This window comes from Nelumbo nucifera, chromosome 6 (assembly GCF_055504915.1).
Source record: "Nelumbo nucifera cultivar China Antique chromosome 6, China Antique-T2T, whole genome shotgun sequence".
Lineage (NCBI taxonomy): Eukaryota > Viridiplantae > Streptophyta > Magnoliopsida > Proteales > Nelumbonaceae > Nelumbo > Nelumbo nucifera.
This window is the reverse complement of record NC_142654.1, coordinates 63,203,364-63,226,128: the sequence shown is the minus strand read 5'-3', so window position 1 is coordinate 63,226,128 and position 22,765 is coordinate 63,203,364. Positions and strand designations below refer to the sequence as shown.

At 34.7% G+C, this 22,765-nt stretch overlaps 2 protein-coding genes across 2 annotated transcripts; one reads left to right on the top strand and one right to left on the bottom strand.

Moving 5' to 3' along the window:
- Positions 1-747: 747 nt before the first annotated feature.
- On the top strand, positions 748-2,223 carry LOC104604356 (uncharacterized). The gene is made up of 2 exons (XM_010268658.3): positions 748-1,328; positions 1,571-2,223. Exons 1-2 carry the CDS (start codon positions 1,044-1,046, stop codon positions 1,994-1,996), a joined length of 711 nt encoding a protein of 236 aa, XP_010266960.1. The 5' UTR covers positions 748-1,043; the 3' UTR covers positions 1,997-2,223.
- Positions 2,224-13,968: 11,745 nt separating this feature from the next.
- Positions 13,969-17,909, bottom strand: LOC104604355 (late embryogenesis abundant protein). Its single transcript, XM_010268657.3, has 3 exons — positions 16,815-17,909; positions 16,139-16,324; positions 13,969-14,362 (listed from the first exon to the last, which is right to left on the bottom strand). The coding sequence occupies exons 1-3, from the start codon at positions 17,250-17,252 to the stop codon at positions 14,075-14,077; spliced, it is 912 nt and encodes a 303-aa protein (XP_010266959.1). The 5' UTR covers positions 17,253-17,909; the 3' UTR covers positions 13,969-14,074.
- Positions 17,910-22,765: the final 4,856 nt, after the last annotated feature.

Here is a 22,765-nt window from a genome sequence, read left to right as displayed (position 1 = left end):
AGTTTTGGTATTTTTAATTAAGATTAAGTGAAATGATTATCTTAAAAAAAGTAAATGATAATATGTAGTAGGACTATACAACTATTATGCATCTAAATAAATCAATATATGATATCATATATATATATATATATGTATATATAATATTATAGAGTTGGATTCGGATTAATTCAAATTGCCTAAAGGATCAATCCTAACTCAACTCAAAATAAAATCAAATTCATAAATTTCAATCTTAACCCTAACTTCAACATCAACCTCACCCGTTAGACTGGATTAGGCTAGATTCGGATCAACCCGACCCAAGTTGCACCCTTAAAAAGAATCGTTAAAAGTTGAAACTCGAACATGGACCTAACAAGGAAGTGGAAGAGGATCTTTGGAAAACCGAGATATTGCAAAAAGAAGATGGGGAACAACATCGGGGCCATCCGGCCATGGGCAATGGGCCATGGCATGTGGGTGGGCGTACTACGCAACCTTGAACCTACCTGTCTCAAATCTCGAGCCCACTTGTTCCCTCTTCATTACTCATCAGTATCCAGTCCTCGACTATTAACACGTGTCGTCTCCTGATTAGCGCGAACAGTCACAGACCACACCGACTTTCCTGATTCATCTTCACGACTCTGACAGCAAAAGGGCCCCACACGGACCGTCCTCTCATTACGTGAAGACACGTGCTGTGATTCTATTGGTTCCCGTCAAGCCAATACCATCACCCTCACACCACCATCCACCCTCTCTGCTCACTCCTACTTCTACTTTCTTCTTTAGTCGGTTGAACTCTTTTGCTTCGTTGGCTTAGCTTTCTATTTCTTTTAACATATTTCCTTAATCGCGTTAGACCCGCGTCAGCACTCTGCTATAAATTCCCTAACCTCTTCATCCATCCCAAACCCAGCAAACGCCACCTATCCAAAACTGAAGTAGCCTTCCTATCTGATTCTGATCATCGTTGATCGAAGCTCTCTCTTCACTCTTCTTCTCTATTCTTTTTCTTTCCCAATTTTCTCGTTGATCAGCTTATAACGCCGACCAATATGGCGGAGCAACAGCACAACAGCCATGAGAGCGAGACCACCACCACCACCACCCATGAGCATGATGTTTCAGTAGTTGAGACCAAGGAGCGTGGCATGTTCGACTTCTTTGGTAAGAAAGAAGAAGAGAAGCCTCAAGAAGAGGTGATCGTGACCGAGTTCGACAAGGTGAGCATCTCTGAATGCGAGGAGAAGAAGGAAGATAAGAAAGAAGAAGAGGAGGGAGAGAAGAAGCCCAGTCTCTTCGAGAAGCTCCACCGATCCCACAGCAGTTCTTCTAGCTCGGTAATGTCATCTACTTCTTAAGGAAAAAATTAAATAATTCTCCTTTAATTCTTTTCGTGGTTCACATTGAATTATTCCAGAGTAGTCATTCGAACTTCTGGGTTAGAGTTATAGCTCTAAATAAGTAAGCAGGAAGAAGGATGGGGTTGCCACGTGTAGTATTAGTAGTTAAATGGTCATTTTACTTCCCTTCTTTCATTTTACTTGCAAAACTGACATTCTTGGTTGTGTGAAAATTACAGTCTAGCGACGAGGAAGAAGAAGAAGGGGAGGGAGGAGAGAAGAAAAAGAAGAAGAAGGGGTTGAAGGAGAAGATCAAGGAGAAGATATCGGGCGACAAGGAAGAAGAGAAGAAAGACGAGCACGAAGAAGACACAAACATCCCGATTGAGAGATGTGACGACATAGCCCATGGAGAGGTAGAGGCCAAACCTGCAGAAGAGAAGAAGGGATTCCTGGAGAAGATCAAAGAGAAGCTACCAGGGCAGCACAAGAAGGTGGAAGAGTGTGCACCCACCCCTCCTGCCGATTGTACCGGGGAAGCACATGCACAGGAAAGCGAGACCAAAGAGAAGAAGGGAATCTTGGAGAAGATCAAAGAGAAGTTGCCCGGCTACCACAAGAATGGAGAAGAGAAGGAAAAGGAGAAGGAGTGTGAAACCCATTAGTTTTAAGACCGGAGGTTGTGTGTTCAGGATGATGATCACGTTTTGCTTTTGGTTTTTCATGTCTTGATTGTTTCTGTCCTTGGTTTTGTGTCATGTGCTTATACATATGTAAGCTTTTTGTTGTTGGTTTTTTGATGTTCTTTATATATTGCAGTGGAGAGGGGATACCGGACCCTCGTTTTAATGTTTGTTATTGGCGAGTTTAAAGTAATATTCTTGTTAAGGCATTGATAATTGTCTTGATTTTCCTTTCTTTTTCTTTTTGTAGATCCCAAAGCTTTAACTTTATTCTTTGCTTGCCACTTGCATCAGGCGTCATTAGTGCTTGTCTCAGTCTCTCTACCCCAAACAGCATTTTGTTTTAAACCTTTTGAAAGGTTTCATTGGTGAAACAGAGCGGCAGATATTCACTTTAGACCTGCTTTCTCTTTTCCAATCTGGAGTACTCATGAGTCACGATCGGTCAGTAAGGTTGTTAATGGATCGGATGTTGGTCCAATCTGATCCGGTCCATTATAAATGGACGATGTTCAATCCAATGTCCGGACTGTCCAAATTATTCAAATTGGTTTTGATTTAGATTAGGTCCAATGACACCCATACTCTCTTATCTTATGTCAATAGACCGAATATTGGTTCAATCCTCTAGTATAAATCCATTACAAATTGATAAGGTCCAGTTGAATCTCATAAATACTTTTGACCATTAGGTCTGGTCCAAATCAATGTGCTGACCAATCCGTTCAAATTATTCGGATGGGGTTCAACCCAAACTCGATACATACCCCAACTCATGAGTGAATAACTTGTAAACAATTAGTCAATTACTGTAGCCATGTACAGATGTGTGGATTAGTATTTCTGAAAGGAAGGCAGGCAGGCAGGCTGGAGATGAGTTGATAAGGTTATCGAGTATCGACTATTGAAGAAGGGCAAAATGCCAAAACCTTGTAATCTCCTAATAAAACATGAACAAACTAGCGATCAGATGATCGAGCAGATATGTGCTGATGATCGAGCAGATATGTGAAGTCAGTACAATTGGGTCCTTGTATGCAATAAAATTGATATTTTAGTTTTTTTATTTTTATTTTTTTTTCATAACAATTGTATATATCTACGTACCCAATTACCAGCAACAGGTTGGTTGACTATAGATCTGAACTCGGTGCCACCTGTCATTCCCACACCTGAACCAGAAAGACCCGATCTGGACACGTGGTTCCTTATTTTGGACAACCATTTGATTGGTATCAGCGAGGCCATATGGGTCTCAGCCAGGATCTAATGCAAGACTCTTTTCAGAGGAAAAAGAACCTACTGCCTACCCAAGAGATCAAAGGTGCTGAACAAATAAACAAGGAAAAAATGAGCAATCATCTGCTGAGGTATGACGTAGGTATTTGTGTGTGTGTGTGTTTTTACGTGGTTCTATTCCCAAATTTCCCATGGCTACACGGCATCAAAATCTTTTAATAGGGGATACTGGAGAGGTATAAGTCCACGACCCATCTTGCGGTCCCCGGCCCCAAGGACGCTCCAACTGAGACCCAAATTTAATGCCTTAAAATATGTAGGACCCACATCGAAAGCCCAAAAGGCTCCTGTACACATTACCTATTTAAATGGTTTAGCGTTTAGGCAATTTGGTTATTCCAATTTGCATTTGTTATTTTTATTTCGGGTTATGGCATTTTTGTCTTACTTTTTTTTTTGATAAAGCATAATACTAGTAACTAAGTACATGCGCTCTATATGAGAAGTTTTTCTTTATATTAATTACTTGAATTTTAGGTATATTATAGTTAAGATAGAAATTGAAAATTAATAAAAGTAACGATATGATTAAAACTTAAATATTTGTTATTCAATTCTGATATCATGGGTTTCTTGGAAAGATCGGATCATTGATCTATTTTTGTCTTACTTTTTTTTTTTTGATAAAGCACAATACTAGTAATTAAGTACATGCGTTGCACATGAGAAAATTTTCTTCATATCAATTACTTGAATTTTAGGTATATTATAGTTAAGATAGAAATTGAAAATTAACAAAAGTAACGATATGATTAAAACTTAAATATTTGTTATTCAATTCTGATATCATGGGTTTCTTGGAAAAGTCGGATCATTGACCCAACATCTAGATAAGAAAATAGCATTGCTTTTGGATTAGTTTTAAATTAGGAAAAATTATAGTCAAAGCTGGCTATACATTTAAAACTAGGCAACAAGTTGGTCCATAAACCAACATAACTCTGACAACAGGCTCTACATTTCAAATTATAAAAATGCCCACCATGTCATCGGAAGCTTATGTGGTTGTTGCCAATATGAGACTCTTAGTCTATGTTGGACGCAACAAAAAGCTTATATTGAAATTGCCCTTTAATGTTGGGTGATTGGAAAATAAAAAAAAAAATGATTTTTACTCTCTCTCTCTCAATCTCTCTCTCTCTCTCTCTCAATCTCCCTCACACCATCTGATTCACAGTCATCTTTATCTACTTAATGACTATGTGATTTGAAAATAAATAAAAATGGTTTTTGGTTTTTGTATTTACGTTCTCTCTCTCTCTCTCTCTCGTTCTCCCTCAATTTCTCTCATTCTCTTTCTTGGTCGATCTCTCATTCTTCCTTAATTTCTATCGTTCTCCTTCAGTTTCTCTCCCACTCCCTCTCTCTTTTGTTTTATTTTCTTACACACTTATATGGTATTAATTAGATCGTATAAAAGAACATAAAACCAACTTGGTATGGTTAAAAAATTATTACACCAATTTGATTAAAATTCACAAGAAACTCTTGGCTATGAAATTTACATAAATTGGAGAACGATAGAGATTAAGGGAGAATGAGATATTGACCTAAAGGGAGAGTGAGGGAGAAGAATGAGAAAGATTGAGGGAGAGCAATAGAGAGAGAGGGAGAGAGAGAGAAGTTTTGATTTGGTTATAGACCGAAGTTGAGAGTGGGAGATCAAGAGATGACTATGAGAGTGAGAGAGAAGAGAGGGAGATCGAGAGACAAAGGGAGTGGAAGAGAAATTGAAAACCTATTTTTGGTATATCCATGTTGGTAACAACCACATAAGCCTCTAATGACATGGCAGAGGTTTTTATAATTTGAAATGTAGAGTTGGTTGTCAAGAGTTTTGTTGGTTTTTATATCAACCTACAACCTAATTTTAAACGTATAACCGGCTTTGACCATAATTTTTCCTTTAAATTATATATTTTATTTACAGTATATAAAATATTTTTTACTTTTCGCACTTATTTTTTATTTGTCTATGGTATCATTTGACTCAAACCACTAACCCACCATTTAAAAATAAAAATTGTTTGATTTCTAGTTTGATATTAAATTTTGTATTACATTTCCATCATTTATAAAATTATTTCATATGTATAAAACTTATTTTTGTTTAATATAATGAATGCAAAATTTTAGAGATATACCCAATATTTTATTTTTATAAATATATAACATTAGATATGTGCACAAAATTTTCTTTGTCGTTTTTTTATTTTTGTGATTCTTTGTATTTTCTATTATTAAAAATTTTATTATTTGACTATGAAATCATTTAATTTCTAAGTAGATTTTGAATTTGGCATTCCATTTTTATTATTAACAAAAATACTTATTACATTTCATAGTTATTTATTTTAAATATTTATTATTTAATTATGACATTATTTATTAACCCATTTGACCCCAAATGGTTAAATTACTTACCTACCACCGGGAGGGAAGAAAATGGTTTTGTTTTCAAATTACTTTTCAAAGTATTCATTTTTATACTATAAAAATTAATATTATGAATTTAATTACAAGAATTTAATGATGAGAAAAATATATCTTAAATATAGGATTTAATGAGAGAGAGAGAGAGAGAATAGGAAAATATTTTTATTTCCAATTGGTTTTAAATTTTACATTCCATTTCCATCATTAATAAAAACATTTCTTATTTATTATACTTATTATTGTTTAATATGTATGTTAAAAATGTTCCTGATTTTTTTTTATTTTTAATTTTATCTATTTTATCTATTTATTGTTTAATCGTGGAAACATGGATTAACCCATTTAACTCAAAATGATTTAATTTCTTACCACCACTTAGATGAAAACACTATTTTTGCTAAATAGATTTTGAAAGTATAAGCTTTTGTGTTATTGGAATTATTAATTTATTAAGTATGGATTTAATTAGTAGAACTTAATGATGAGAATAAACAAAAATGACTTAAATATATGATTCAATAAATATGAATGCAAATTAATAACTTAAATGTTGGGTTTAATGAGAGAGAATTGAATGAATTTGATATCTTCAAATTACCCCTTTTCAATTCATTTAATATTAAGAACCAATTACCCTATTTGTCCTCATTTTTTTATCAATAAATTTAAATATAGAGGGGTAAATTTTGTCTTTAGAAAATTCCAGAAATATTCTTGAGGCCATTCATGCCTTTTAAAGTAATATAGATTATACATGACAATCGGGTTAACTGTTTCAAGCAGGATGGATCCAATAATTCACGTCCTATATACAAAACCACACCCCTTTTTTCCAGATCCGACCAAATTTAGACCTGCACTGATTGAGGGAACTGATGCAAATGTGGGATTAGGATCCTATCACCACCCTAAAACATTTGGCCCAGTTTGTGTTCAAATTTTCAATTTTAGGCCCGGGTTGGATTTGGTTTAAAACTTGGTAATGACCCTTCAGGGAGTATAGCTCCCCACAGTTGGTTTAGGTTGTGTTTTACATCATTGCTGTTTCTATCCAAAATATTTTTGGTTTTAATCACACATTGGTGAGAAATAGGGCTGTAAATTGATTGGATTTGGGTTAAGATCTAGCTGCATCCACATTCGATCATGAAATTTCTAGAACCGTATTGACGTGTAGGATTTTGGATAAGATTTGGATTTAATTCACAACTATATTGTGTTTTAAATGACAAAAAAACTAAAAAAAGGTTAAAAAAACTAATTCATAACATAATAATGTTTTATTGGACTCAGATTTTAATTGGATCGGATGAGATTAAATCTGCATCTGATCCAATTATTAATCGGATGCAAATTCTAATATCTTTTTTTTTTGGCTAATAACAAGTTCTAATATCCAAATCTAGGATAATTAGATTCGGAATTAACCGAATCGGGGTATCGGACTTTCAAAACCCATTGATAACTCTAGTGAAAAATGTGTTGTCACAACACATATAAGAGTTGGGCTTGGATTTCCTACCAACAAACTTTTCCTACAAGCATGCATTGGGAATATCTCCCTTATCATTTATAAAAGATGTTTCCAATACATGACGATAGCGTCTTGTGGGTAGGAATGTAGAGTAAGTTTGTGGGTAGTGAGTGCTTGAATAATGTAATTCTTGATGTTATTGAGCTAAGTTCAAGGCTGTCAAGTTGTCCTTTCCTGTCCTTGAGCCTCTATCCTTGATTGGAGAAACCTAATAATCAAATTGGGATCTGCTCCTCATAGAGCAAACCTCACTGGCACATCCCACCATGCATTGGGAACATCTCCCATGAATAATAACATAAAAGTATGGGAGATGTACCTGATACATGGTGGAATGTGCATGTGATGTCAGTGTGAGGAGCAGGTCAGGACTCCTAATAGTCACAGGAAAGCAGGGATCTGAATGGTACATGGGGCTACGTGGAAGGATTTGGTGGTCTTACTTTTAGGTTGTGTTTGGTATCATTCTTGTTTCTACCATCAACCTAGGTTTATCAATACAAAATTTTGAGAAATTGTTTTGTCATATCACATCAAATAACCTTTCCACTAAAAAAATGTATGTTTTTGGATTGGTTTTAACATTTAACTGTTTATAATAGAAACATCAAATTTGACATTTCACAAAGAAGTGGCAATGCTATTTGTATTTAATACTAAAACTGGAAATTTTTATGTAGATAGTGGCTTATTTTATCAAAAGTTTGTATTGATAAACTTCAAATGTTTCTAATAAAAGCAGCAATGATACCAAACATAACCTTAGTCTTAACAAAAATGAAACCACACTGACTTTGGTTCATTTTAAAACGGATTGGATATGGACAGACAATTACGCAGTTATTACTTCCATTGTTCCAAGTCTCATGTAGAAATTACTTTTAAATATTTTTATTCATTATATATAATATAGAATATCAAAATGTTTGATTCCATTACAGAACAACAGATACTTGTCCTTCCCCTACCTTTAAATGTTTATACCCATGCATCCTGATAAGTTAATTTGATATTTCACTCCACATGAGCGATTAACTTGTGATTCAGCATACAAGACTTCACTCCATCTTCCTCACTTTCTCTTTCTCAAGTCTGTACTGTTGGATGACGTGTTGCAATGGATGAATTCTCTAAAAAAACATTTCCAAGTCTCTGAATTCTGATAGCAAACTTACAGATAAGATTTAATTTAAATCTTAATAACTATTAGAACCCATTTGGTTCGCAGCCAGAATTGAAATCAGAATCGAAATCCTTTGAATTTGGAATTGGAATGGTCTACTCATATAGTCTGTTTGGTTCAAACAGGAATTGGGAATGGAATTCCGATTCCACTCAACAAAACAGTTGGAATCAAAATAGCCCAATCCAATTCCAGGCCTCTATTCCCACAAACCAAATGGGGCCTTAGATTCGAGTATATCTCATATATTCCGATTCATTTGTATTCTGCTTTAAGTTAATCTATACTATTTTAAAAGGCATGAATGACCTCAAGAATATTTCTGTAATTTTCTAAGGACAAAATTTACCCTTCTATATCTAAATTTATTGATAAAAAATGAGGGCAAATAGGGTAATTGATTATTGATATTAAATGAGTTGAAAAGAGGTAATTTAAAAATATTCAATTCTCTCTCATTAAATCCAAGTTATCCAACATTTAAGTTATTAACTTGCATTCATGTTCATTGAATCATATATTTAAGTCATTTTTGTTTCTTCTCATCATTTAAGTTCTATTAATTAAATCCATACTTAAAAAATTAATAATTCCAATAACATAAAAGCTTATACTTTTAAAATCTACCCAGCAAAAATAATATTTTCATCTATGTGGTGGTAAGAAATTAAATCATTTTGGGTCAAATGGGTTAATCCATGTTGACATGACTAAATAATAAAATTAAAAAATAGATAAAATGAAAAAAAATAGAAATTAAAAAAATTGGGAACATTTTTAATATACATATTAAACAATAATAAGTATTGTAAATAAGAATTATTTTTATTAATGATGGAAATGAATGTAAATTTTAAAACCAATTGGAAATAAAAATATTTTCCTATTCTCTCTCACTAAATCCTATATTTAAGATCTATTTTTCTCATCATTAAATTCTTGTAATTAAATCCACAATATTAATTTTAATAGTATAAAAATAAATATTTTGAAAAGTAATTTGAAAACAAAACTATTTTCTTCCCTCTTGGTGGTGGGCAAGCAATCCGACCATTTGAGGTAAAATGGATTAATAAATAATGTCATAATTAAATAATAAGAAATTAAAATAAATAACTATAAAATGTAAGAAGTATTTTTATTAATGATAAAAATGGAATGCCATTTTCAAAATCTACCTAAAAATTAAATGATGTCATAGTCAAATAATAAATTTTTTAATAATAGAAAATACAAAGAAACACAAAACTAAAAAAAAAAGATAGAGAAAATTTTGGGCATATATCTAATGTGATATATTTATAAAAAATAAAATATTGGGTACATTTCTAATATTGTGCATTCATTATATTAAACAAAAATAAGTTTTATACATAAGAAATAATTTTATCAATGATGAAAATGTAATACAAAATTTAATGTCAACCTAGAAATCAAACAATTTTTATTTTTAGATGGTGGGTTAGTGGTTTGAGTTAAATGATACCATAGACAAACAAAAATTAAGTGTGAAAAGTAAAAAATATTTTATATAATGTAAAGGGAAAATTATAGTCAAAGTCGATTGTACATTTAAAATTAGGTTGCAAGTTGGTCCAGAAACCAACAAAACTCTGACAACCGACTCTACATTTCATTTTATAAAAACCTACGCTGTCATCGAAGTCTTATGTGGTTGTTGCCAACATGGGACTTTTAGTCAATATTGGACACAACAAAAAACCTATACCGAAAATAGGCTTTTAGTTTTTCTCCCACTCCCTTTGTCTCTTGATCTCCCTCCCTTCTCTCTCACTCTCATAGTCATCTCTCGATCTCCCACTCTCTTTGTCTCTCCCACTTTCTCAGCTTCGGTCTGAAACCATATCAAAACCCTCTCTCTCTCTCTCTCTCTCTATTGTTCTCCCTCAATCTTTCTCATTCTTCTCCCTCACTCTCCTTCTCGATCAATATCTCATTCTCCCTCAATCTCTATCTTTCTCCAGTTAGTGTAAATTTCATAGCCAAGAGTTTTTTTTTTTTGTTAATTTTTCTCAAATTGGTGTAAAAATTTTTGAACCATACCAAGTTGGTCTCATGTTCTTTTATACGATTTGATTAATACCATATAAATGTGTAAGAAAATAAAACAAATGAAAGAGGGAGCGGGAGAGAAAATGAAGGAGAATGATAGAAATTAAGGGAGGAGAGATCGACCAAGAAAGAGAATGAGAGAGATTGAGGGAGAACAATAAGTAAAGAGGGAGAATGAAAGAAATTGATATAAAAAACGTAAATACAAAAACCAAAAACCATTTTTATTTATTTTCAAAACACAATCATTAAACAGATAAATATGACTGTGAGTGAGACGGTGTGTGCGTGTGTGTGAGAGAGAGAGAGAAACTAAAAACCCTTTTTTCTTATTTTCCAATCACCGAACATTAAAGGGCAATTTCAGTATAACTTTTTTGTTGTGTCTAACATGGATTAAGAGTCCCGTCTTAGCAATAACCACATAAGCCTCCAATGACATGGCGAGGGTTTTTATAATTTGAAATGTAAAGCCGTTTGTTAAAGTTATGTTGGTTTATGGACCAACTTGTAGCATAATTTTAAATGAACAACTATCTCTAAATATAATTTTCCCTAATTTAAAACTAATCCAAAAGTAATACTATTTTCTTTTCTAGATGGTGGGTCAATGATCCAAGTTTTCCAAGAAACCCATAATGTCATAATTGAATAACAAATATTTAAGTTTATTTTTAATCATATTGTTATCTTTGTTAATTTTCAATTTCTGTCTTAAATATAATATATCTAAAATCCAAGTAATTAATATGAAGAAAAATTTCTCACATGCAATGCACGTGCTTAATTACTAGTATTATAAAGAGTTCAAAATCATGCTAGTCAATTGGATTTGGAGCTCTAGTCTGCAAGTAATACTAAGTTTCTATTTTAGCTGTCTAGGCTGATATTCAACAGAATGATCTGATGCATTAAAAAATACTGTTTGGGGTCATTTGCCAATGAATCTCAAAATAACTAAGCCTTATAGGTTATGCTCTTTATCGACTAGTTGCTTCTTTCAACTGTTGATCTAAAACACTCCAAGGCATTACAGCAATTCTAATGGTGTGTTGAGTATATATTAAGACTCAGTTTGGAAAGAGTAAAAATAACAAAATATATACAATATAAATAAATACAAAATAATACAGAATACAACGTTTTATACTCTACAAATTTATACTCCTTCCAAACTGAGCCTAGAAAGATGACAAATGCAAATATGTACAGTGCAAAACTTTATATTTTATATTATTTTATATGTTATTATACTCTTTCCAAACTTAGAAAGATTACAAATACAAATACATACAAGATAATACATAATACAAGGTTTTGCACTCTATATAATTGTATTTACACTCCTACCAAACCAAGCCTAAGGCTGCGTTTGGAAACGATACAAATAAATGTAAATGCACATATGTAAAGTGTAAAACAGTTCAAATAAATTGCAAAATTGGGTTAGTTTTGCATTGATAAATTTACCTTCTTACCAAACAGACTTTAAGCTTGAATGGATGCAAAAATAAATTCTAATAAGCATATGCCTTTTTATTTTTTTTATCAAAAACCTACTTGAATGCAAATTTACTTCTTTTTTATTGATGTACTTTTACATCTTATTATCAATATAAATATGCATTGATCTGTCAATGTTGCCAAACACAGGCAAAGTGAAACAGAATGCAAATTTACTCTGAACCGGAATTTACACTCCATTTGCATCGTTTCCAAACACCTCATATTCAATTTAAAAGAAATATAAATACAAATATGTACAATACAAACACATACAAAATACATAGTTTTACACTCTATATATACATACTCCTTCCAAACTGAGCCTAAGAGACAGTCGCCCATGTTTTAGGGGAATAACTTCGCATGAGTTATCAGAGGAGCATGTTGACCGCTTGACTTGCGAACCACCCTAATCAACCTTTCAGCAATTGCTTTCTGTATGGTTGGTTTTTTTAAGCATTGTTATCAGTTTGTCAGGAACCAGGGGCTGGTTTCTCTGCTCAAAATTGATTTGATGAATGTAGGGTCAAGAAGAGAATCTTTGGTCCTAAACTTATTTTTGTTGATGAAGTAACTTTTATTGTCAAGGTCAAGAGATTCAAATACTCAGACCCATAAGGTCTTGGTATTTTTTAACACGCTACGTGAAAAAGACAAAATATCTCGTCAAACCGGTATCAGATTAAACCACTGGAGTGTTCAAAACTTACCGAGGGTCTCGGGCTTGTCCTGAATCGGGGTCGCAGGAAATGTGTTTTCTAATAAAAAATACCAATCATCACCGGCCCAATAGCAGAATTAATGCGAGAGTTCCGGGAAAGACCAAGTTCAGCACTGATAGTGGCATCATTCAAGGATCACGTTATTCCAGTTTCCACCTAAAGCTGCAGCGACAATTGCCAACCCAGCTCGAACTTGGGCCCCAGCTTGTGAGTTCGGCTTCAGTCGGGGCAAAGCCCATTCGGGCAGCTTTTACAAGATCGCATCTCCACCTAACAAAGGGCCGCCCCACAGCACATCCCCGCCGTTTATTGGTCCCTTGTGGGGCGGAGATGTGAATTAAGTTTTTACTGAGAACATCTCCGTACTTGTATAATTTATTTTATCGGAAAATATTCTCAATACAAGGTTATAAAAGACTGTTAAAATGGTGTGGGCACAGATTTGCTCTGATAGAAGCCAATCTCACATTTCCCACCATTGCACCATCGCTAGACCGAGAAACGCAAGCAAGGCTGGGTTGTCCTAAGGTTGTGTTTGGTTTGAAGGAAAAGGAAGGAAAAAGTAGGGAAGGCCTTGTCCCAACTTTTCCTTCAAACCAAACACAGCCTAATTGCAACATAATACAGGCATAGTATTCTAAATACAGCCTAACCCTTCAAGCATCTCACAAACCTATGGCATTCTGAATCTTATGAAGCGGGGTGCTAAAATTTAAGGTCCATTTGGCTCGGTTGGAATTAGAATTAAAATCAAAATGGTCTATAGCAAAAGTCTGTTTGGTTCAGATATAAATTAAAATGGGAATTAGAATTAGTTGGACAGTAATGAGAATGGAAATCCAATTTCACCCAACCAAACAGTAGGAATTAGGAATCAGAATAATCCGACTCTGGATCTTTTGCACACGTCTATATAGGTAAACATGGACAGTTTGTGGGCAGGAGATCCGGACTCGAATAATCCACTCCAGGAACAAACCTGTTTACGGGCTGGGCTTTGGGCACGATTTTACACTGTCTCGGGCTCGGACTTCGGGTCGAGCTCATTAGAATTTTGACAAAAGCCAAATCCGAACCCGGCCCATGAACAAATCTAATTGGGAAGTAGCAACTAGCAAGCAGATGCGAACCAATCACATAGTCTAGTTTTGGGACCCTTTATACTTTAGTTTTTCACTAGAGGGCAACCTCACCAACTCAGTGAGAGAGATGAATTTTGTAATCTATTATATATAAAATCCTCCTGATAAAAAGCTTAAAGTGGGTTAATAAATGAAAGGATCCATTTCATTCCAAATAAACAAGGGTTAGTGATAGACACAAGAATTATCCAAATTTTGGGGTTTGCCGAGTTTGTTGCCTTTCAAGATGACGGAACAGCGAATGGTTCTATAGAACTTGGGTTTCACCAATCTTCCCAGAACGTATGCCCTTGACCTCATCATGAACGTCAGGTTCAACGGCACCGTCACCCGCTCGTAGTTTTCCATTCCACCACTTAGTGCCGACACCCCCCCATAAAGCGGTACCTGCTTTCCGCCCACCGTCACTACTATCGTCCTCTGGCTCTTCCTCGACTGGTAGAATTTGTTCATCTGTTTTATTTGATTTTAATTATTAATATACCATTTCTATTCTGTTACAAAATATTGATAATGAAATAAATCACACATAACTAATCATAAAAACAGTTCTCCACTCCACTCCACACCCACACCCACATATAACCGGCGTTATCTTGCCACTCCATCAAGAGGTGTAGAGTGGGCTGTGCCGTATTGGCCCACGGGCCGTCAGGGGTCGTGCCATTCTTCCTGGTGAAAAATTTAGGGGTCAGCCCAGCACGGCCCACGGCCTAGGCCTGTGCGGGCCCATGTTGTGCCACGGGCCAGGCTGGCCTGTGGCCCAAGCCTTGGACTAAGTCGGGCTGTGCACCGGGCAAAAGCAATTTATTTAAAAAAAATAATGAAAAATTTAAAATTTTAATTTTATATGAATTTTGTGTTTAAAATTGTTTATATATACAATAATTAAACAAATTAGTATAATAAAATTTAAAAAATATTTATTTTATTAATAAATTATATACTATATATTATTATATAATTATAATTTACATAATATTATATAAATATATATAAATAATATATATGGGCCATGCTGGGCCGTGCCGTATGAATGTACCAGACCTGGCATGGCCCTCAAACCGTCGTACCGGGCTGGTCCAAATTCATGCCGGGCCAAAAGCAGCATGGCCCGATTTACACCTCTAACTCTGTCCAAACTCATAATGCCTATGCTAGTAATTTGGGATGATCATGTGCTGGGTCAAGCCGCTCCCAGGCCAGATTTTTATAGGGTATCAACAGTATTAAAACTTTTCTGGACCCGGCTGAGCCCGCATCCCGGGCTGATCATAATTAAAATTAAAATTTTAACTGAATTTTATGCAAATAGTTACAGAAAAACATATTTAAAAAGTTATTGTATATAATAATATATAATATCATATATACATGCCATATATACTATATATTATGTAAATATATACTTAACAAAACATTATACCATATCGGATACTACAATATTACCAAAATAAATAATATAAGATATTTTTTTGGTAAAAGACTATATATTGTATATACATTTCCTGACTGGGACGAATCAGCCGGGCCTAAAACTTAATTGACTAGGCCCCAGCTTGATGCGGATCCAGGCCGGTCTTGAAAGAAGTACGGCTACCCAGGCACGGAAATTTGCGGGCCAGCCAGGCCGGGTCTATTATTATTCATAAATGATTAACGGTGTTGGGTTGGGAGGTGGCACGCAGGACGCAAAGAAACCGCACGAACCTACCCACCTCCACCATCCAGCGATTAAAATTTTGGAAAGTGAAGCAAATAAAAGCTATAGTTAGCCAATCATAACACAACACCTATGCCTGACAGGACTGGGCTAATCTTACCAGTAGAGATGTACTCATTTAGATGATGAATACGGAATACCATACTACACTCCATTCCCGTGCACCATCATTCCCCCCCTATTCCTATCCAACTGTTCGCGGGAATCTATTTTATGAGATTTCTTAAACTAGGTTCGACGGATGGGGCCCACCAATTTCCTTGTCGAGTCGGTTTCGGCTTGAAGTGTGGATGTGAGACAGGAGTACCGTACCGAGTACGACTTGGACATGGTCCAACGGTCCCTGATCGGTTGATCCCCCACCCTGACGGGTCAATCCGATAGATAAAGTAAAATTCGAACCAAACCCGCCCGGCTCTCTCAATGGTGGAGGAGATTATTACCATCGTTACTAGTAACAACTAACAAGTAAACAAAAGGGTAAAATAAGAGGAAAAATTACTCACGTGGCCAGAAGCGATTTTGAGCTGGTAGTAGTAGAGGTCGAGAGGCGTGGAGGAGACATGAACGCCGAAGAAGGTAGCCGGATTTCGGAACCATATCTTGACCGTCGAATTAAGCGACAGCATGTCTGTCGGGACTCCCGAGTCGTCCATTCCAGCTTGTATGTTGAAGCGCTCGAACGCAATATTCTGCCCGAATACCAAACAGTCAACCGCAAAAATCAAAGATGTCAGTCAGTCATTGATGCCTCCTCTTATTCTTTCTTTAATTAAATTTAATTCACTTTATGAGTATTTCTAGAAATACGTGCTCACGGTCATCCAAACGCTACCCATTAATTCCTAAGTAAGGAGTAAGGACGTCGATGGCGTTGACCGTACGACCGCGAGTCCGCCATCAGGCATTGCTGATTCGCTTCAGCCCCGGGAGCATCCGACATTAATACCTCGCGAATCACGATTTACTTACTTAGATTAATTCCCTTAATTAAAATAGTCTTTATCTCATCCCTTCGGCCCTTCCTAAACTAAAGTGCTCTAACTCGATTAGGAAACGTTGAGTTACGCAAAACGATTCACGTGTAGATACCGAGTCAAGAATGAGGTCCGAAAAACCCCCAACACAATGGAGGAGGGAAGCAGCTGAGTGTGGAGAAGGGAAGAGTGAACAACGACCAACCTTAATGGAGATTTTGGGTTTGTAAGGCTTGCTGGCGCCCCAGAGGATCAACGAGAACACCGTAAACAGAACTGCAAACGAGAAAACAAAGCACACCACATAGAACCTCGCGAGGTTGCCAGAGCCCCTGTCGCCGATACCATCATCGTTCTCGTCGTCATCGTCGTCGTCGAGATGTTGATTTATCTTCTTCCATGCAGCTGGGTTCCTAGGTTGTTTGAGCGAAGCGGAAAATCGACTGGTAGACGATTCGCGGGAGTGATGAATCGGAGAACAATGATAATGGTGTTGTGGAGACCCCAGTGGACTCGACCCATACGACATTTTCTCTAAATCGTGCTGAGAGGGGCTTTGAACGTAGTAGAGCGGCCGGCGAGGCGACCTCGGCGGAGTAGACGCATCGATGCTCGTCACCTCCGAGTCGGATTTCGCGTGCATTTTGAGGTCTCTGTAGATGCAGATTGTGGAGGAAAGGGAAGAAGAACAGAGAGAGAAGAGAGATTAGGGATTGAAAAACAGAAAGGGGCTTGGTTTTGGGTGTAGGTTTCCGTCGGGAGTCTGCATTGATTGAGCTTTTTTATTTTTATTTACTTTCCTTCTCTTTTTCTTTCTGAATATATATCTCTTCTCTTGGGGAACTGTGGGTGGCTAACTAGTGACAGCAAGACCGAGGGGCGGACCGCGGACGCGGACTTGAAACCGGGTTTATAAGAAGTAAGGCTAAGTTTGGGAGTGCGTATTTGAAAAATAAATATTTATACTATGTGTCGTGAAAAAAAATTTAAATAAGGATATGATAGATATTTTAAAATGATGTAGCGAGTCAACATAAGCTATAAAACAAATAAACATTTAAAGATAATTCCAAAATGCAAAATCTGGATGTGATTATCAAATAAGTGATTATTCTCGGAATAAATATATATATTTGAGACTTATTTTACAAACATGTTTATAACAATGTGGTCCCGACCCGGGTTTTTACTGTTCACTCCACCCCTACGAATCTTAGCTCGACGACGGGACTCTTCATAACTCTTGCTGTGCATAATAGAGTAAAGAGATTCAGAAATGACGCTCATTTATTACGCGTCCGGAGAGTTTATGCCAAGTTTCTAAATATTTCACGAGGCCCGGCGCTTTCACTTGACAGAAAGTTGGCCAGTCAGTCAGTCGTCTCATTCACTGTGTGCGTAATATTCACGCTTTCAAACTTTCATCCGTTTGTTGTTGTTCTTTACCGCCGGGATATACTGCAAACCAGACGTCAGCAATTACGTGACCCAATAAGAAATGAACACGTCAGTGGTCTAGATTCTTATTCGATGTTCAAATTTCTGACGTGTTCGTTTGTTATTGGGTTTCATAACCCGTTGTATACGTGTTGCTGATTTCTGTAACATAGTAACAGTATGGATTGTTGACGTGTTTGTTTTTTGCAATTGGGCCGTGTAGGTCGTTGTATACGTTTTGTTTCTAACGGATCCGGACCGCATTAAGCGTGTGATAGTTCAAACTTCGAAGTTCAATCAAAGCCAAAGGTGGTCCCAATTTTAACTTTCCCGGTCTCCAAAAAACTAAGGTTTATAAAAAGGGTAAAAGAGAAAATTCTCCCTTAAAGTTACTTTAAGACAATTATAAAAGCCTTCATTATAGTTTCATTTTAATAAATATCTCCCCTAAATTTTGAGAAATTCAATAAAAACTTTTATTCTGTTATTGTTCCAGACTAAAAACGTTAGATTGATGTATCATTTTTTTTTAAATACCCATTTTACTCTTTTATAAATTATTTTACATATAAAATTATTAAAATAACCCTATTTTAACTCAACAAAAACTCTTTTAACGAACATCTTAATATTTTTACATACAAAATTACTAAAATATGTATTTTTTTTGAATTAAAATAGGATTATTTCAATAATTTTGTATGTAAAATAATTTATAAAAGAATAAAATGAATATTTAAAAAAACTGGTGCATCAATCTAACATTTTCCATCTGAGACGTGGCAAAAAAGAGGCTTTTGTCAAGTTTCTGAAAAAATTAAGAGAAAAATTTGTTAAAATAAAACTATAAGAGATATTTTATGATTGTCAGAAGAGGTTTTTGTATTTTACCCTATAAAAAAGGTGGGGTGGTTTTTGATCAAGATTCAATAGTCAAGTATTTGTTTGCGTGCAGGCTTGCAGTTTATTTTCGCTAGTGGGAAATGGGAATCTGGTGGTCTTTCCTATTCGATCACTCAACAGATGAGGGTTGGCAATCTGGATCGTCTATTCAGAGTACTATCGACGGTGGACTTTCTTTCTGTATGTTAGGAATTTAGAAGTGGAGGGTAGTGCTTTTTGAACTTTAAAGCTGTCTTTATGTAAGATATGTGGGGTCCGGATGAGCTGAAAACAACAATTTACAATGCGGGCTGGTCATTCAACCGCGTTGTAACACGTAAGCACCCCATTTTTCATGTTTGAACTTAAAGGAAGAGAAGCCCCCCCTCTCCGTTTCATTTAGTATTTATTTTAAATTAATAAAATAAATAAATAACCCCACTTCCTCTTCTTCCCTGTTATTTTTATAAAGACACAAAACCCTTTTTAAATCTAATGTGAAAAACGAAGAGTTGAAGCACATCCAACGTTGGACGTAAAGCAGCATTGACAACTGAATCCAACCTGGTTTATCAACGCAAACCCTCTCATTTTTTTGGCTGCAAATCTTTTTGAGGGGAGGTTAAAAACGAAGAGTTGAAGCCGGCACCAGCGGTTGACTATCGATTTCCGACAACCGATGACCGACATCCAACATCGAACGAAAAGCAGCACAAATGTCTGAATCCAACGGGTTTGTCAACATGCACACCAAGCCCTCTCGTTTTTTGTCACAAATCTTTCTGAAGCTAAGTTATTCACAGTGATTCTAATACAGGGTTTTTGCAAAAACTTGCCTAGAAACAACAAATCTAACTATTGTCTTAGAAAATAAAATCTGGTTGAGTGATCAAGCCATTACAGAGAGACCTAAAAATTAATTCTGATTCCAAGAGCAAGTCGTTACAGAGAGAACAATCTAACTGTTGTGTTAGAGAGATCCAACCTATTGAAAACCTTGCTCAAAAAATTAGAAACTGGGTCATATCTGGTTCTTGACCCCTAATTCCCTTTTCACTCTCTCTCTCTCTCTTCTCTTTTTTCTTTTTCTTTTTCTTTTTCTTTTTCTTTTTTTTTTTGTCGTTGTTCACACTTCATAGCCGTAATAAGAATTTGCAATATTTGATTTTATATGATGAATTTGTTACCATTGTATAGCCACATGAATGTTCCTTTTGATGCAAGAACTGAATAAAAGTTTAGGACTGATTTTCTGTAAAAGTTATAACTGATATTCTGTAAAAGTTATAAGGAATTTGGTATCTTATCTTTTATTGTAAAGATCAATTTGCGATTTTCTTATCAATTTTTTAGGACATGCAGGGTTTGGTATTGACAAACCGAATTGGATTCAGTTGTTAGTGCTGTTTTATATCCGATGTCGGATGTTGATTGTCGGAAATCGATAGTTGGTCGTCGGCACCAGCTTCAACTCTTTGTTTTTCACATTAAGTTTAAAAAGGATTTTGTCTTTAGAAAAATAACGGGGAAGAGGAGGAAGTGGGGTTATTTATTTATTTATTTTTAATTAATTTAAAATAGATATTAAAGGTAACGGAGAGGGGAGTCTCTCTTTCGTTAACTTCAAACATTAAAAGTGGATTAAAAGTGGGGTGGTTACGTGTTACAACGCGGTTGGATGACCAGCCCGCGTTGTAAATTGTTGTCTTCGGCTCATCCAGACCCAGATATGTGGGCCACCGGCAACATATCCCATTGGTTGCAGATTTTCGTTTTTAATAAAAGCACGCTTTTATTTAGGCTGTGTTTGGTTGATATTAAATAAGAGTGAATTTGAAACAGAAACTTGAGGGACAGTTGTCAATGAATTTTCACAAATTTTGTTAAGAAACGTTCCCTCTTTCTCTTTTTCGCTTTTGGTCCATTTGGTTCACAGTTGAATCAGAATCATAATCGGAGTAGTCTAATTCCATAGTATGCCTGGTTCAGATATGAATTAGGGGTGAGAAAAAAACCACCGACTGAAACTGAACTGAAAAATCAGTTAATCGAACCGGTTGTTTTGGTGTTTTTAAAAAAATCGAAGATACCGGTTCGATTTTAGTTAATTAATATAGAAACCGGCAGTTAATCGAACTGACTGGTATACATATATTTCTACATATTTTATATATATTTATGTATATTATATTATATTATATATTTTTTATATATTATAAAGTAATAAATATGCATTATATATAAATGTATATTTATAATATATAATATATTATTTATTATTTAAAATATAATATTTTTATATATTTATATATTTTTATAATATATTGTAAAAATTAAGAAATCGAAAAACAACAAACCAAACTGACGATTAACCGATTGGTTTCGGTTCGTTTTCAGTTACCAGTTTTTGGAAAACTGGTAGTACCAGTTCGACTACAAAAAAAAAGGTCCAACCAAACCGTAAACACCCCTAATATGAAACAATATTGGAATTGGAATCAGCTGTAATGACATTTCATTCTTAAGGGAGAGGGAGGGAATAGACAATTATCTACATTATTATATTACATTACACTATTTATAAAAGTGTGAATAGGGTTTTATTTTCTTGAATTTTCATTGGACATAAATTATCCCTTAATCATTGAACTTTTTGGGGACAAATGTGTATTTTAACAAAATACCTAATTAAAACATTTAATATTATAATTTTATGGAATTTTCATTGGACATGAGCTATCCCTTATTCAATGAAGTTTTTGGGGACAAATATGTATTTTGATAAAACACCATAATTAAGGCATTTAATATTATAACTTCTGAAATTTTCATTGGACACAAATTATCCATTAACCATTCAATTTCTTAGGGACAAATGTGTACTTTCGCAAAACACCATAATTAAGACATTTAATATTTTAATAGTAATTGTTGAACCACAAAAGTCATTTATGTGGATAGATGCACATAATCCTCCCATTAATTCACCCAATCAAAATGAAACAAACCCTCACCTTCACATACACCATTGTAAAAGTAAATTTTCCTCCCATTCAAAGGGAACAAAATTTACAAACAGAAAAGTTAATTATAAATATATGACAGGAAATATAATTAAAGGAATTAAATCGAAATCTAATAAATTATATATCATTGTAACATTTTTTTGAGAAGTTTCACTGAAACATGACATCCCTTTTTAAATTTCCTCTATTAATTGAAATAAAAGAGCTATTAAAAAGTAGTTTCATTCCAATGCAATTGGGTTTGTAAGGGATTTTTTTCAAGTTCTATATTTCAGGTGCTAATTCTCGTTCTCTATGGTCGTAAACTTTATTTAAGGCATGTTGATATTCTCACTAATAAATTATATTAATTAAATAAATTATACTAATTAAGTTAATATCCAATAATTTTAATAATACAAAACCTATGTATTTAAAATTTACATGAAAATGAAATCATCATTCAATTCAGATGGCAAGTAATTAAATCATTGGAATAAATGGGTCAATCCATATAAATTTGTGGGCTGAATTGGTCCAAGTTTGGGCTGGACTCACTCAAGTAGAACCTCTAGATAATGGTCCATTTTGAGTTTGGACCCGTATTGCATATGGGTCCATTAGTTTTATGCCAATTAATCCATGTGTTATTATAATAGTTGTAAGTGCAAATTTTTTAATTATTATTACTAATAAAACTTTAAGTTATAGTTTAAAACCATGCAAGTCATATTTAAAAATTACAAAAATTGTAAAAATTAATTCAAAATTGTTAATAATAATTTATAGTAATTTTATTAATTGAAAATTCAATTAAATTACTAATATAATA